Below are 17,593 nucleotides of genomic sequence, written 5' to 3'. Positions count from 1 at the left end.
TATGTTCAAGATCTTCTAACCACTCATGCTTGTTTCCTGCATCATATGTCTTTGACCACTCATTTTCCTGTTGTGATGGTAAGCGGGTAATCTGTAAACATGTTTGCAAACCAAGCAATTGTTATGTATAAAACAAGAGCTTCAATTGTTACCTGGGAATAGAAAAACAGAAATTTAGTTCTTACAGCAGCTATTAAATGCCTCATTATCTTATTGGGACTGGATTAATGTCATTCAATGTGTCCCTGTTTGGTATGGTGCTTGATAGAGTAGTTCAGTTGTCACCAACCCCCAATAATATGATCAAACATGTTATTGGTATTTCCAGATACCTCTTAGTTGTTGTTCAGTAGGTGTTATGACCAGCTGCAGTCACTGAAAAAAACCTTAGCTTGTAAATTTTGACTGATGCATTTCTGTAATAAAATAATCATATTTTTTGCTCTTGTATACCTGTACATTCATCATAGTTTGTTCTATTATGACAGAATTCTCCTTTATATGAAATAACTTTAAAGTGTGTCACAGGATATCATATCATTAGAAATTAAGCATGTATGAATTTACTGAGACTGAATTAACAGTTTTGACTTGACAATTGTTTGCTCCCTTCTTTTCTCTCTAGTAAAAATTTTAAGAGGTATATTGCGAGCTTTTGTTATATCCCCCCCCCCCCCCTCTCTCTGCGTTATTAATGCTATCACTAATTTGTTCAAGGTGACCAATTGGACTGCTTCATTCATAAAATATTACATATCCAAGGGAAAAAGAGAATCATGACTGCTGTCAGTATATTAGATTTTCATTAGGAAAATATGTATGTATGGGGGGAAGGAAAGTATCAACAGTGCTTTTCTTCTGGTTCACTTCACAATTTATGCAAAACTACTGCTGTACTAAGGATCCTCTGGATAACGCATAGAATGATAAATCTGTATAAAATCTCTTAAACTGTGTAGTCTCTTACTAACAGTTTTGAATATTGGTACTATCTGCAGCAATATTTTAGCCTTTGAAGTGCTCACTGAAAATATTAAATATGCTCTTATTGGGACTGTACTGATTGAATCTTTGGTAACATTACCAGTGATATAATACATAAGACATATCATTGAAATAAAAATTTATTGCAACATGTATTAATATATTCACATATGGCATGAGAAATAATTAATTATGCACACATGATGTAAATACAATATAATTGTATGCAAAAATTTCATATACGTTTGCAACATGAAAACTCCTGTCTAACAAATATCTCCATGGGACACTGTAACACAGATTTTTAAAAAATATCTTGTGTGCAAAATTTACTTTTTCTGTTTATAATCACAAACAAAAATATTATAACAACTTCACTTCATTCACTGATACACTGAATTTACAGTTTTCTCTTGCACAAAATTAAAAGGAGCTGTGACTTAGCCCTGCGAATCCAATGAACACTGCTACATACGTCAATATACTTCTTGTGACAGTTGCCATGGAAATCTTCACACCAGACCAATGACAACACAGCCCTGTACATTAAAAATGAATGTATCAATAATTTGAGTAGATATCCTTTTTTCTCACATGTGGCATGATTACAGTAAAGATAGTTTGAGACATTTTCACCATTTAGGATAGCTGATCACATTCATACTAAGAAATAGAAAACATTTTCACAGACTCCAATGACAAATTACATCCATGTAGAAAATGGAAAAAGCAGTTGAAAAAATAGTTGTTGATCTTCTCTTACATATTTCTTTTTTTTCATTTTGTTTTACTGTTAAATATTCTAATTTATTATCACTGTCATTTCAGATTTTAAATTGTCTGTGAAAATGGGATAATTTTCTGTGCAATGTAATAAATAAATTAGATTTTGATGAGGTACAGTGTTTCAGACAAGCAGTTACTAGACCATGCACTAAATATGAATACAATTCAGTAACTCATGGATATAAACTCCCTTAGCATACTTCACTGATTAAAAGCTTTTTCCAAATATATTTATAATTCATGAGAATTCAGTAAATGTCAAATGAACTTCATCAACGTATGTTTTCCTCATCTAGCTCCTCTCTTGTGGCCTTATCAGCAACAGCACAATAAACTCCTCCTACAGATGCAGGAAAACATGCATGTCAACTGACATGCAGAAGTTGATCCGTGAGTGATAGCTAATACCTCTTGTGACTAGTTATTGTACACTCTCATACAACCACCTGTTCATCTCTATCAAAACTCACTCAACTCTGTAAAATCTTAAAAACAATCAGTGCTGTAATTCTGCACAACAATCTATAGCATCTACTAGACAAAAAATACACATATGTATATATGAAAGACTGTGGGTGTAATATATTTTTTGTTCAATTATGTTCTCTGCATCAAGAAATTGGAAGTCTTTCTCAAAGCTAGAGAGCATTGTTATAAATTCACGAAGCAAGGTACTCACATGAAATACAAGTACAGACATGATGTACCATATCTCATTGCTTAGATCCACTTTCAGAGTATTGTCTTACTTTAAGGCAAGCATTGTAGAGCAGTTCATTAAGTTGATGCACCTTTCTGCTCACACTGTATCTGACTACGTATTCTTTTCAGTGTTTCCTGCCTACGTTCTAACTCTTCATTTTTTGAATCATATTCAGAAGCTATATTTGCTATATCTTCAACAACTGATTCCCAATCACTAGGTAAAACATTAGCTTCTTGTTTGGCTGCTTCTACACTTTCTGTTTTTTCTTCAGGGTTGAAAGTCGCTTCTTCCAAAGCTGGTCTTCTCTTTTTCTGTTCTTTAAACCGCCCTGATCTTGACACTGATAATCTGCGTCTTGTAGGCTGCTCACTGTTGTCAGATGAGAATGGGGACCATGATTTATCTGTGAAAAAACTTAAGAACTTTCGCCCTGCCATGGTATTGTGTTATGAGCACATATAAAAAATCAAGTTTTTTTCAGTTTCAACTTCACTGCAAATGTAGCACACTCATAAACACTTGTGATTACAGTACTGCAACTACTGATGTAACAAGCTGCAGTATATTATCTTGACAGTTTATCTTATCTACCTGCTGTTGCCTGATAAGATTCACTGAGACAAGACACTTGAATCTGTCATTAATATGTAGGACCTACATCATGGAAGGTCAGATGTCTTGAATATGTTATTTGCAATAGCTCTTCACTTTGAAATCAGTGAAGGCATGAGTGAAAAACAATGTTAAGCTACAATCACACTGATTTTTTAATGCATTGTAATAACAGCATTAAATAAATTTTTTGTAAATTTTTATATGAATGCTTTACCTTTTTTGTCCTTTAAATATATGCATGAAGGCTGCAGTGCCTACTGTTTCTTCTTAATCATCACCATGATTTTCTTCTTTTTCTACTTCTACTATTATTGCTCCTACTACTACTACTACTACTACTACTTCTACTACTATCACTATTATCACCACCAATGACACTCTCATAGGTAGTAGCATCATGTGCAATACTTTCACAGTTTACTTCTAAAATATATATTATATTGTGACCTAAAAGAAATAATTTATCTCTTCTATCTATAATTATAGACTAAATATTAGAAATGAGAGTTTGGTGCTAGCCATACTAATTCAGGCTCATAATCTGCAGAGTAAAGTAGGGAATAAATTTACTTATTATGTTGAGCTTTCACAGAGTGATAAGTACTCTTAAACAAAAATACCATTGATCAATTGATTGATTAAGCAGTTTTGATTATGTTCACATGTCAATTTTCAGCACAAATCTCAATACGTAAGTGCTTTAATTAACTTCCTTTTTACAATCTCTGCAACAGATTAGATGTTGAAAAGGTCTCAAATGACTTTGTATGATCATATATACAATTTTAGTCCAAACAACTGACATGTGCAAAATGGGTTTCTGTATTTACTGAATTGTGATATGGTGATTCTTCTAAATCAAAATTATACACTCAGATCAATTAATTTTAGGCTGTTTGTGAGTAAAGGTGTGAAAATACTGTTAGGTAACTGTGAGATATGGTTAAATTCAGTGTGTTTTCAATGGAAACCAGGAAAACTGTACTAGAACACTTGAGAAGGCCAAGATATCAGATTATCTACAGGAGTTATCTTTGGCTACCAGTAGAGGATTTGACACCTGCAATATACATAATAATGTAGGGAACAGTTCGATAGTTTTTGTTGAATGCAGCAAACACTGGCATTAAAGAGGTTTAAAACTGAAGACTGCAAATATATCACTATGTGATAAATCAGTAGAGATGTTGTCATAAGTTATTCAGAAGTGAAAGGGAAGCGTTAGAATTCACAAAAGATGTCTAATGTTGGGGATTCTCCAAGTCCATGGCTGGCATTCAGGGTCATCACAGCAAATATACAACTCCTTTACACTCATCAGTGTATCACAACATGCAACTTTCAGACTGATGGTGCATGCATACATTTTAACTATCAATAACTTTCCATATCACTTCATACAGATAATTCTACCAAGAAATACATAACTGGAACATTGTGGATAAAAATTATCAAATGCAGTCATTAAAAATTTCATATAATGGTAGACTCTACCCATAGCTTTATTATGGTGTGAAACTGTGGGGCTGTGCTGCAAACACACATCTCAATGTAATATTAATGCTGCAGAGAAATGCAATTATCCTCAGGCATTATGATATAGATAGATTATGGTACAGATAGATATGGGATTCTTACCAAGTGGGGCCAATAGAGGAAATAGAAAATATCTAAAGAAGAGCACAATGTTTCATTACAGGTGCATTTAATAATCATGAAAGCTTAATGAAGATGCTCAAGCATTTCCAGTGGGAGATGCTGCAAGAAAGGTATTCTGCATCACAGTGTGACTTACCGTTAAAAGTTCCAAGAGCATACATCCTAAGAATGGCCAAAAATATGGTGGTCAGTCAAAAAGTTTACATTCAAAGGTTGTACAGTCCAGAATTGGTATGCCAAGCAGGTGAAATCACTGTGAGCATTGAGGCAATCATCCCACCAATGCAGCAGGTTGAAGATACCTATTTGGTAAAACACCATATCCTGCTGCATGAGGATGTCCATAAATGCCTGCTGCACATACTTGTACAACAGGAAACTTTGGCCCTTGAAGGTCTTTTTTAAGGGACGAAGGTGTGATAAATACATGGGAAGGGATCAGGACTAGATGGCAGGTGCTCAAGTTTCAACCACTTGAGTTGGTGTAATGGATGAGGCTGGCGTCCCAGAATGACTAGTGTCTTGTGTCTAATTTCAAATAGCATGGAACTTAGTGCAACATTCCACAATGGTGGTTTTCAACAGACATGCTGCACTATGACATTCTTCATTGTTCAGTGGACAGCTACCAGTATTTGTCCTTTGGCAGTCAAGAAACAGGTAACAGCATCTTGGTCCTTTTTGGACGCATTTGATAGTAATGTCATGATAGTACACATTTCCACATTTACCGCAAACACATCGGTGCTTGTATATCCATGTTGGAGTCACACTAGGTTGCATAAATGCTGCACCAATGCCCTCAAATTGAAATTTTTGACAGCCCCTTATATAATACTTCCTCATACATAATCTTGTCAAAATACCATGAAGATAAACTTAGAGATAGTTGAATCCACATGGAGGCCTAGTGGCAATCATTTTTCCTGTGAACCATTCACAAATGGAGCAGAAAAGAGAGAAAATGACAGTGGTACACAGAGTACCCTTTGTGACACATTGCAAGGCAGCTTGCAGAATGTAGATGTAGATACAGATGATTTTTTTAATTGAATTTTCTCTCTGACACAATAAGCCATGTTATACATAAATCATTGAGGGTTGAAGTTGGCTCCTCCAAATTTCTGAGTGTTGTGCTTTCCTATTAGGCTTATTACTGAAAATCAGTACAGGTGCACATCTCATAATATATGATGATGATTTCAAATGCATTGAAAACATCTGAGGAATAGTATCAGTCTTATTGAGTTTGAGATATATAATATACAGTACTTCTTAAGTTTACTATGTTACATAGCACTAACTATTAACATTTTCTGGAGTTAGGTTAGTCATTTTCTTTTGATGTTTCCTAGAAAATTCTGACAACCTCTTGTTCTGATTACAGGCTGTGGAAAAAATATTGCTTGACAGTTCAGGTGAAGCAATAGGTGTCATTACAACAGAAGGAAAAGAGATTTTAGGCAAAATTGTGCTCTCAAATGCAACTCCTCATATTACTTTCTTACAGTTGTTACCATCTGGAGTTTTGCCATCTCAGTATGAATCAGCAATTCGAAGCACTGAATACTCATCACCAGTTACAAAAATAAATGGTAAGCTAGACTACAGCATTTTCTTCTATGTGTGGCCTGATTACTGAGTACTGATTAATGGAACAGTTTGGGTATAAAATTCATGTACAAAATATTTCATGCTAATACTTATTCTTGAATCATTGTGTTCAGCAGACCCCATGATGAAGAAGAACCTTCAGAATGGGGAACAAATCACTATACAGGTTAAGAAACTGAAGTAGTTATTAGAAAGAGGATTAATGAATTATCTGCCATTATATTGCTGTAACTATTTGTACCAGCACAGGCTAAACTTAACACAATAAAATTGAGAGGAATGCTGCTATTGTAAAAACAGCTGCTGTTTCTTCAGTTATATTAAACAGTTGTTGTTTATCTCCTACTGCACCCATGGTACAGGGGTGGCCTCTCTGAATAGTAATCAAAAGTCCTCAGTCTCAAGTTCAAACCCTGCAACTGCCTAAATTTTGAATAAAAATCATCAGCAGTGGTGGCTGATGACTTCTGGCTTAATGTTACCCTCACTCCAACAACAGCATTGTCAAAGAAGGCAGAGGAGAAGACTGAGTTTCAGGGCCCTCTCTTGTCCTTGAGGTGGGAAACTACCCCTAAAAGTAGAAGAATCAACAATTATCAAGAGCATGGAGATGCAGAAGGCAATGGAAACCACTGCATTAATGACAAGCAATGTAATTGAAAAAAGTGTCATGATCATCTCTCCATTGGCAAAAGATTCTGGAATACTCCCCCATGTAGATCTCCGAGAGGGACTGCCAATAGGGAGCTGACAATGAGAGAAAGACTGAATAATCAGTGAAAGAGATGCTGGAGTTAATGTTTATGTGAGATGTGTTTGCTTGTGTGTGTGTGAATTGTGCATGTGTGTGTCTCTCTTTTACTAATGAAGGCTGTGGCCGAAAGCTATACATGAGTGTCTTTTAATTGTGCCTGTCTCCAACTTGATGTATCTTCTTTATGGTAAGTACCAATCTGTCTTTTCCTATGATGTTGATATTCCTACCTGGGGTAACATTCTATGAGTTGAGGAGTGGAATGTTAGGAGTTTGAACTTGGTATAGAAGTTAGAACATCTGCAAAGGGAAAAGGTCTCAGGCTAGATATAGTGGACATCAGTGAAGTAAAATGGAAAGAGGACAAGGATTTCTGGTCAGATGAATAGAGTAATATTAACAGCAGCAGAAAATGGTATTACAGAAGTAGGATTCATTATGAATAGGATGATAGGGCAGAGAGCGAGTTTCTATGAACAGTTGAATGATAGGGTTGTTCTCGTCAGAATTGACAGCAAACCAATACTGACAATAATAGCTCAAGTATACATGCTGATGTTGCAAGCAGAAGATGAAGACACAGAGAAAATATATGAGGATATTGAACAGCTAATTCAGTATGTAAAGGGAGATGAAAATCTATTGGTCATGGGAGACTGGAAAGCAGTTGTAGGGGAAGGAGCAAAAGGAAGAGCTACAGGAGAATATGGGCTTCATACTATGAATGAGAAAGGAGAAAGACTAATTGATTTCAGATGGTAATAGTGAATACTCTGTTCGGTAATCACAAGAGGAAGAGGTATATTTGTAAAGGGCCAGGAGATACAGGAAGATTTCAGTTAGATTACATCATGGTCAGGCAGCAATTCTGAAATCAGATATTAGACTGTAAACACACCCCAGGGGACAGATATAGACTAAGATCAAAATTTGTTAATGATGAAGACTATGCTGAAGTTTAAGAGACTAGTCAGGAAGAAACAAGGCACAAACAAGTGGGATACAGAAGTACAAAGGAATAAAGAGATACATTTGATGTTATCTGAGGCTATAGATATTGTGATAATGAACAGATCAGTAGACAGTCCAGCTGGAGATGAATGGACACCTCTAGAATGGTAATTACAGAGGTGGGAGAGAAAAAACATAGGTATGATGAAGGAAGCTGTGTAAAGGCCATGGGTAACAGAAGAAATACTTCAGTTGATTGATGACAGAAGGAAGTACAAAAATGTTCAGGAAAATTCAGGTACACAGAAATATAAATAACTTAGAAATGAAATAAATAGGAAGTGCAGGGAAGCAAAGGCAAAAAGGCTGCATGAAATAAGTGAAGAAATTGAAAAAGAAATTATTGTTGTAAGAACTGACTCAGCATATATAAAAGTGAAGAAAAAAACAAAAAAAGAGGAAAATGTAGAACTGAGGAAAATGTTAAAAACCCCCAAAATATTAGAAAAACACATGTAATTGGCATATATGATTAAAAAACGCAATTCTTGCGAATACTTTGTATAAAATCTGTCTAAGTGAAGGAAATTAAATGTACAATATAATGTTTATACAATAATTTGTGGTAATGAATTTCATCAGTTCTTAAAAAATCACAAATGTGTAACAGCAAATAAAAACTCATCAAAAAATTAAAATTGGTATCTGCTGCAATGTAATCAAGCTGTTTTCTGACATGCCATGACTACAAATTACATGTTCAAAACATGTTTTTGAGAAATTATTGTTTACACTCACCCAGAAAAAAGCAAAAATTGATGAACATGAATTACACCAAAAACATCGCAGCTGCTAAGCCATTAAACCATAAGCATAGATGCAGACATCTGCTTAATGACATACTTTGACACCATTGCTATTATTGTTTAATGCTTTTCTTATGAGCTGCACTTCATATGTTCACCACTGTTAAAGTGTTATTTTATACTTGATGAGATAAACAGAGACTGAAAAAATGAGTTTGCTTCCTCAATTGACATTACAAGCTTATTAGAAGTTGGCTCAGTGAATTTTTGTACACTGTGTAAAATTTAAATTTGAAAGAAAGCTCATAATGATGTGCTACAGTTTCACTTCAAGCCCTCTATCACTGCTGCCAATCTTTACGATCCGCAGTGTGTGGTGCAAAGCATATGCTGTATACATGAGTAATGTATGTAGTTGTTGCAACTGTATCATGTCAGATTTGAATGCAGAAGTCTTTAAAATGTAGTATCACAAAATGCTTGTACTATTTCTGTGTGACATCTCTGTCATAGCACGTATCATCTGCGTGAAAAGTATATTTTTAGCACTTCACAAAACTCTTTCACACCTACTTGCACACCCGTTGTTGGAGGGTCACTCCCTCTTTCTACACACCCAGTATGTGAGTTCATTTTAAGTGTGTTAGTGTGGTGTGGCGGCTGCACTACTGGCTGTCTTAACAGGTCACCAGCCAATAAGAATTCACTAGCCGGAAATGGGTGACCTCTCCTTCCTTTTTTTTTTTTTTTTTTTTTTTTTTTTTACCGAGCGTAATCTTCAGGACTCATTGTTGGAATTTAAAAGGTTGATGATTGATTTTGTTGCTGAATACAGTACATCAATAATATATGCGAAAAGATGAGACTGAGCTATAAGTGGCACAAGAAAATGTGTTGTCTGGGCCCCTTCACGTATTGGCTGGGTCTGGAACACTTCGGTCGACTGCCTTGTTTTTCAATTACCACCGCAACCTTGCACTAGTTGCATTGTATTTGCACAGCGAAGCTAAACATTGCAAATTGTATTGGTAATACTGATCATGGCTTACATCAGCACTTTGTCTCTTACATCTCCCATCTCCACAATGGCCTAAAATATTCCCTTCATTGTGCCACCACCTGTGGTGCAAACCATTGTCTTTTGAGTCACTTATAACTTATTCAGTCACATCAAATGTCAATAGGAAGGAAACAGGACAAAGTCAAGCGAGACGTCAAGTAAGAGCTTAGAATTGAGGTAAGCCTTACTAGCAAGAAATGTAAAATCAGGGAATTTTTAGCGTTGATCTTAGGGGTTTTTCACAGCGGCTATGAATTTATGGTGTAGAATCACGAGAAACTTAAAAGATTGGAGAATATGAAATCAAAGTTTTTCTCTGTATTCACATTGGTGTGTAGAATGTATGAGACTGGTGATATACCATCATACTTTCAGAAAAAAATGATCCACACATTTCTGAAGATTGCAAGAGCCAATAAGTGCAAGAATTATTCCAAAATTGGCTTAATAACTCTTACATCCAATTTGCTGACAAGAATAATATACAGGAGAATGAAAAAGAAAATTGAGTATCAGTTATATGATGATCAGTTTGGCTTTAGAAAAGGTAAAGGCACCAGAGAGGCATGTCTTATGTCATGTTTGATAATGGAAACAAGACTGAAAAAAAAAAAATCAAGACACACTCATTGGATTCATCAACCGAGAAAAAGTGTTCAGAAATGTAAAATAGTGCAAGATATTCAAAATCCTTAGAAATTAAAGAAAGGTTCAAGAATGGGATTAACATTCAGGATGAAGGGATATCAATGATAAGAACCATTGATGACACTGCTATCCTCAGTGAAGGTGAAGCAGAATTACAGGACATGTTGAATGGAATGAAGAGTCTAATGAGTACAGCATATGGGCTGAGAGTAGATTGAAGAAAGACCAAAGTAATAAGAATTAACAGAAATAGAACAGTAAGAAACTCAACATCAGAATTGGAGATCATGAAGTAGATGAAGTTAACAAATCGTGCTACCTAGGCAGCAAAATAACCCACAACGGACATAGCAAGGACTACTTAAAAACCAGACTATCACTGGAAAATGGGTATTCCTGGAGAAAAGATGTCTACTAATATCAAACATAAGCCTTAATTTGAAGAAGAAATTTCTGAGAACATACGTTTGGAGCACAGCATTGTATGCTAGTAAGACATGAACCATGGAAAAACTGGAAAAGAACAGAATTGAACCATTTGAGATTTGGTGCTACAGAAGAATGTTGAAAATTAGGTGGACTGATAAGGTTCTCTGCAGAATATGTGAGGAAAGGAACATACAGGAAACATTGACAAGAAGGAGGGACAGAATGACAGGACATCTATTAAGACATCAGGGAACAGTTTCCATGGTATTAGAAGGAGCTGTAGAGGGTAACTGCACAAGAAGACAGGGATTTAGGCTGAAATTGCTACTCTGAGATGAAAAGTTTGGCACAGGATAGGAATTCATGGTGGACTGCATCAAACCAGTCAGAAGAGTGATGACTCACTGCCCCACAACTTACTGCTCTGTCAGAAATATCAATATCCAAATAACTTAACACTCCTTTTCTCCTTTTCAATCATGTGTACAGCCCTAACAGAGGCTTTCAGTCTGTACAGAAGCCTGAAATTGGAGTACCAACAACACTGGTTAACTTCAGTGGTCAGTTTTCAAGGATACAAGCTTCCTGAAACTTCCTGGCAGATTAATACTGTGTGCCAAACTGGGCCTCAAACCTGGGAGCTTGGTCTCTGCTGGAGAGTGAAGGTTCATTCTGTATACATTCTTCTGGATGTCATAGTCATTCTGATTACTTTTTTGCAGTCAAAACATCTCTTTCTTATGTATAGCTCTGTAGTATGCAAAAATTCTCCTTTAGAATTTTTCACCGTATTATTTCCCTGATTCCTTAAAAATATTGTGCCCACAGATTTTCCTTTCCTCTTTCACTCAGCATCTGTGTTTTTATAAGCTTCAAAAAACACGAACAATATAAAATGTTCTTGTCTAGAATTTTCTCCATTTGCCAATAAGTGCTTTTTCATCATGCTTTTTACTTGCAGGTGAGACAAAATATTCTTCCTCTCTTAAATTTACTTCAGATGTAATATTTCTTAATCCTATGACATTAACAGTTCATTCAGTACTTCTACTTGCATTCTCTTTGCTGAAAACTGTTAATGAATAAACAGGAACTTCAGTGTTTACTATCTTCAATATTCATTTAATGATTGCTGTGGTAACACAAAGGCATGATACATTATTGCATTTCATCTCAAGTCACCTTCTTCTTACTTTGCATAAGTACCGTAAATTAAATAGTTTTAGAAGGTATTAAGATTTGTAGTCTGAATGTATACACATATTAATTTTGGGTCAACCAAAAATTTAACAACCCAGTGATATTTCCTTTGTTAGTATTCTCTAAAGCATTACTCTCCCAGTGTACAACCCTTCCCTTCTTTCCTGTGTTTATTCACCACCTACCAACTTGCACATGCTCTGACTTCTGAGCCACACTGTATCAACAATCTCATCTGCACATAACACATGGCTAGGTGATTGTACAGATTGTTGGTGCAACATCTAAGGCACCAAATTCTTCCAACCCATAATTTTAATTATTCCCATTGATCACATTTCCTCCCTCATCCTCATGTGCTTCATGTTTTCCACACCTACAAGTGCCACACATACTTGTGAACCTTGACCAAACCAATCAATTTTCCCTCTTTCTTCCCATGTCCCAATGCAGGCATACTCCTATACTTTATCTGTTCCTTTTCTCCCATGATTTTGTATGTTTTTAGGTATTAGTACAGATTTATATCACATCCCTGAAATTGAAACCCTTGCTTTCCAGCATCTGGAGGAGCATCCCAGACACCACCTCCATAAGTTATCCAATCTGCCAACATCCTACTGCTACCTTGGGCAGTCCTATCCCACCCACTGTGTTGCTCCTTGTCAACCCCTCAGAGCATCAAAATCCTGCCTAGCTGACCTTTTCAACTTGCCACATCCCCCAAAATTCCCTACCGACAATCCACTAAATCCAGAACCAAAACATTCCTAGAACACTGTTGTTAACGTTTCCATCAAAATCATCAGCCCAAAAGAAGTTTAAATCCTATCCATAGGCCTCAGCTTTAGCACTACACCCAAATTTAACCACGTTGGACTTGTCAAAGACCAACTCTCTTTCACCCGATCCCTGCAATGGAAACGCTTTTTTGCCGTCAATCCCACCAAACAAAACCAACCTATCCCAGTATTGAACCCTGCCTCTCCCAGTTCAAACCACCATGCAATCATTATCCCCCTCCTCCTCTTACCTATCACCCCCTTCCAGGAATTCCTTACCTCCAACTTGCCCTCACTATGCTTCCCCCAGTCCCTTCTGAGAAATACAATCTCAAAACAACCTGGTCTAATTATTCTACATTCAGACAAAGGTTCCACCACCATTGTTATGAAATGCAGTGACTAGCTGGCAGAAGGCCTCTGCCAATTATCTAACTCCTCCACCTATAAACTGTGCCAGAGTGATCCAATCCCAGAAGTCCAAAAACCTCCAACCCCTGCTTAAAACCTCAGCCCCTTCCCAAAATCTCCCCTAACTTCATTTTCATTCTCACCCGAATGACACCCCACACTCCAACCTTCTACATGCTCCCCAACATCCACAAACTGAATGATCCTGGGTGTCCCATTGTAACTGGTTAGTGTGTCACCTCTGAAAGAATTTAGTCGCTATTGACCAACACCTCCAACCAATTGCCCAAAATCTAGCCTTCCATGTCAAAGTGACCAACCACCCCCTTTACCAACTCTCTGCACTCCCCTCACCTTTTCCTTCTGGATCACTACTCATCACTGATGGGGTCAATTCCCTACACACAAACATCCCTCATGCCCATGGTCTTGCCGCTATTGAATACCACCTTTCATAACATCCTTCAGACTCCAAGCCCTTTACCTCATTCCTCATACACCTTACCAACTTAATTCCAGCACACAGCTACTTCTCCTTTGAAGGGAAGATGTACAAACAAATTTGGCATAGCCATGGGCACTTATATGGCATACTCTTAGGCCAACCTGTTTATGGGCCATCTAGAGAAAATCTTTCTAGTCTTCCAAAACGCCAAACCCTTAGTCTGGTTCAGGTTCATTGATGATATCTTCATGATCTGGACCCAGGGCAAAGAAACTCTATCCCCATTTCTTCAGTCTCAACATGTTCCCTTCCATCTGCTTCTCCTCAACCCAGCATGCCACCTTCCTGGATGTTGATCTCCTCCTCTCTTGTGGCTCCATCCCCAGATTTGTCCATGTTAAACCCACCAACCACCAACAGTACTTGCATTTCAACAGGTGTCACCCCTTCCACACCAAAAAATTCCTCCCTTGCAGCCTGGCCACACTGAGACACCTTACCTACAGTGACAAGAACTCCTTTACCCAGTATGCTGAAGGTCTCAACAAGGCCTTCACAGACAGGCATTATCCCCCAGACCTAATACACAAACAGATCTCCAGCACCATTTCTCCACACATCCCAAATACTCCCACCAACCTCAAGAACAAACTAAAAAGGAGCACACCCTTTGTTACCCAGACTGGAAAAATTGACCACATTCTTTGTTGGGGCTTTAATTATCTATCATCATGCCATGAAATGAGGGCCATCCTATCTGAGATCATTCCCAACCCTCCTAATGTGGTTCTCCATCACCAGTCCAAATTCAACAACATCCTAGTCCATTCCTATGTCACTCTCGCTCTCAATCCCTTGTTGCTGGGACCATATTCCTGTGAAAGGCCCAGGTGCAAGACATGCCCAATCCACCCATCCAGTACTTCCTATTCCGGTCCTGTTACAGGCTTACCCTACCCCCATCAGAGCTTGCACACCTGTGAAAGCAGCCATGTCATATAGGAGCTCTGCTGTAATCACTGTACAGCTTTTTATATTGGTGTGACTACCAACCTGCTGCCCACCAGAATGAACAGCCATCGCCAAACTGTGGCCAAGAGCATGGTAAACTACCTTGAGGCACAACATGCACCTGAAATATTGTGCTTCATTTCAATGGCTGCTACACAACTGGGGCCATCTGAATCCAACCCTCCACCACTAGCTTTTCCAAACTGTGTGGATGGGAGTTATCTTTACAACACATTCTCTGCTCCCAAAATTATCCCACCGTCAACCTTCAGTAAGTTACCATTCCCACATCCCCCACTCAACAGTTTCCAATCCCTCTGTTCTATTACCTCCTTCCTATTCACATCCTCTCACCCTCACTGTGTATTACTCTCTGCCAATGCCTGTCTTTCCCCATCCCTGCTCCTTTCTTTTTTCCTGCTCTGCTACCAAATTTCTGTCCCCCTCACATCATCCTGCCTCAAGACTCCCAATGTTGTGCCTAGTGGCAGTCTTATCATGCCTGCACCTAGTCCCTGCACACTTCACCAGACAGTGCTCTTCTCTCCTCCCCCTCCCTCCCACCCCCCTCCCCCCTACCCCCCCTCCCCCTACCCATACCCATATAGTGCTACCTCTCCCTCTTCCCTGCCCCACTCCATATTGTTACTTTCATTCAGTATGACTGTTACATTCTGGTACAAGCTGCCAAAGATGGAAAACACGTGTGTGTGAAGTATACTTGCTTGCATGAATGTGTGTATTCTTCTCTGAAAAAGGCTTTGGCCAAAAGTTAATTGTGTAACAGTCTTTTTATTGTGCGTGTCTCAACTCAGAGTGTATCTTTATGGTGACTAGCAATCTATCCTTTTCCTAATGTTGTCAAGTACGTTAGTAAGTCATTTGACATTGTGTGTTGCATGTGTCAAGTTGTTACTGGAGGAGTTTGTGACTGTTTGATAGTGAGTTACTTTGATGTTGTGAATTATGACTAGTGGATTCAGTCTTGTGGTTAAGGCTGAAGACATGTTGTCTAAAGTCAAGTACCTTCAGTTATTTGGACATCTGGATTTATTGCAGAGTATGTGAAGTGTCAGGTATGTGGTGAGGATATGAAGTTCACCAAAGTTGCTGTGTCTCAGGGCAGGTACCAGTACATGTGGCATTGTTGGTGGGATAACATCTGGCACTACATCCATGGGGGTTCCTTGTTCAAGAACACTAGGTTGGCCATACATGACGACATTTTAGTGAAATGTAGTTCTTGCTATTGGTCATCCACTAAGTCCTGTGCTCATGAGGTGGGTGTTGGTAAGCATTGTGGTTTAGACAGCTTTTTGTTTTTTTGAGGAAGTTTGCTCAGAATTCATTAAGTTGGGGGAGGGGAGGTTGCAGTTGACATACATGACTGACACTTTAGAAAAATGAGGGGTGGCCCTCAAGTGGATCTGTGGCTGTGAGAGGTTGTTATGTCAGGGACTGGGTGTTCAGACATTGTTTTTGGGTTGTTGAGCAGTGGACAAAATGGATAATAGTAGATTTAATTGAGGATTACATTGAAGGGGATTCACCTACAGTTTCCAATGTATTTCCTCCTTATGGGGATTTAGGGAACAGGAGGTATCAACATTTAGTGGTTAATCATTGCATTGAGGTTAATGATTAGGTTACTGGGGCACATACAACTACAAAAGAGGGGACAGAGGGACTGTTAGATCCATGATAGGGAGAAGGAAGAGGCTTCCTTCCATCTCATAGTCTCATTTATATGAGTACTTCTGGCAGAAGAGTGAACTGGATAATTTTTCATTCCTTTTGCTGTTTCTTGAGGGCTGTGGGGAAAACATATAGGATGAAGGTTTTTAGTTGGTCAGGCGTTTGATGGCTGATGGGGGCATTCAAATGGTTCAAATGGTTCTAAGCACTATGGGACTTAACATCTGAGGTCATCAGTCCCCTAGACTTAGAACTGCTTAAACCTAACTAACCTAATGACATCACACACATCCATGCCTGAGACAGGATTCCAACCTGAGACCGTAGCAGCAGCAGGGTTCTGGACTGAAGTGCCTAGAACCGCTCGGCCACAGCGACTAGCGGTGGTGGCGTTGTTGGTGTGGTTTGCTGTGGGGGTAAGAGGTGTTTAGAGCAGTTTAGGTTTTTATTTGGACTCTTCCCCCCCCCCCCCCCCCCCTTAGGTATGGGTGTTGTTATTTTTTGTTGGTTATATTATGGTTTGGGTATTGTGTTTAACATGGATATTAGTTGGGGGGTTGCTGTTTTAAGGGGGGGGGGGGGGTGAGTGAATTTTGTTTGCTCACACATTAGACTTCATTTTAGTTAGAAGGTTGGATAACAGATCTGACGATTTTAGTCTGTTGGTTTTCAGTATTGTGGGCTTCATTTTAGCCATATAGTTCAATTGAAATTTGTGTTTCTGGGTTTTTTGGAGTTGTGAGTGTATTCCTGGTGTCAAAGTCTTCGTATGAACTATATAGGTCAAGCAAAATTTGTGATGCCTATGTAGTCTCTAGGCTTCCATGTGACTCATTTTTGGGTTAATATTTGTTCTTGCATTGTGTTGTCATTCTTATTGTCATATATTTATATTTTCTCTGGCCAAAACCCCCTACTTCACGTGGTTGTCATGTTAGTTTCATTCTATTGCCACAGTTAAATATTTTGCTTGTGGTTTATATTTGTTTATGGATGTAAGGGATTCCATATTATAAACACTTGAAATAGGTGTGTCT

The 17,593-nt window shown here is 38.1% G+C and overlaps 2 protein-coding genes across 2 annotated transcripts in view; one reads left to right on the top strand and one right to left on the bottom strand.

Annotated features, from left to right (window-relative positions):
• Positions 1–17,593, top strand: part of LOC124607235 (pyridine nucleotide-disulfide oxidoreductase domain-containing protein 2-like) — a 177,333-nt gene that overhangs the window by 108,678 nt on the left and 51,062 nt on the right. Inside the window, exon 7 of the mRNA XM_047139508.1 lies at positions 6,138–6,345. Within this exon, the coding sequence (XP_046995464.1) occupies positions 6,138–6,345 (208 nt within the window). The remainder of the gene's footprint in view (positions 1–6,137; positions 6,346–17,593) is intronic.
• Positions 1,107–2,998, bottom strand: LOC124607236. The gene is made up of 2 exons (XM_047139509.1): positions 2,450–2,998; positions 1,107–1,523 (listed from the first exon to the last, which is right to left on the bottom strand). The coding sequence occupies exon 1, from the start codon at positions 2,911–2,913 to the stop codon at positions 2,548–2,550; it is 366 nt and encodes a 121-aa protein (XP_046995465.1). The 5' UTR covers positions 2,914–2,998; the 3' UTR covers positions 1,107–1,523; positions 2,450–2,547.

The sequence above is a fragment of the Schistocerca americana genome, chromosome 3 (assembly GCF_021461395.2).
Source record: "Schistocerca americana isolate TAMUIC-IGC-003095 chromosome 3, iqSchAmer2.1, whole genome shotgun sequence".
Classification (NCBI taxonomy): domain Eukaryota; kingdom Metazoa; phylum Arthropoda; class Insecta; order Orthoptera; family Acrididae; genus Schistocerca; species Schistocerca americana.
Note: the sequence above shows the minus strand (reverse complement) of the source record. Positions and strands in the feature narration are given on the sequence as shown.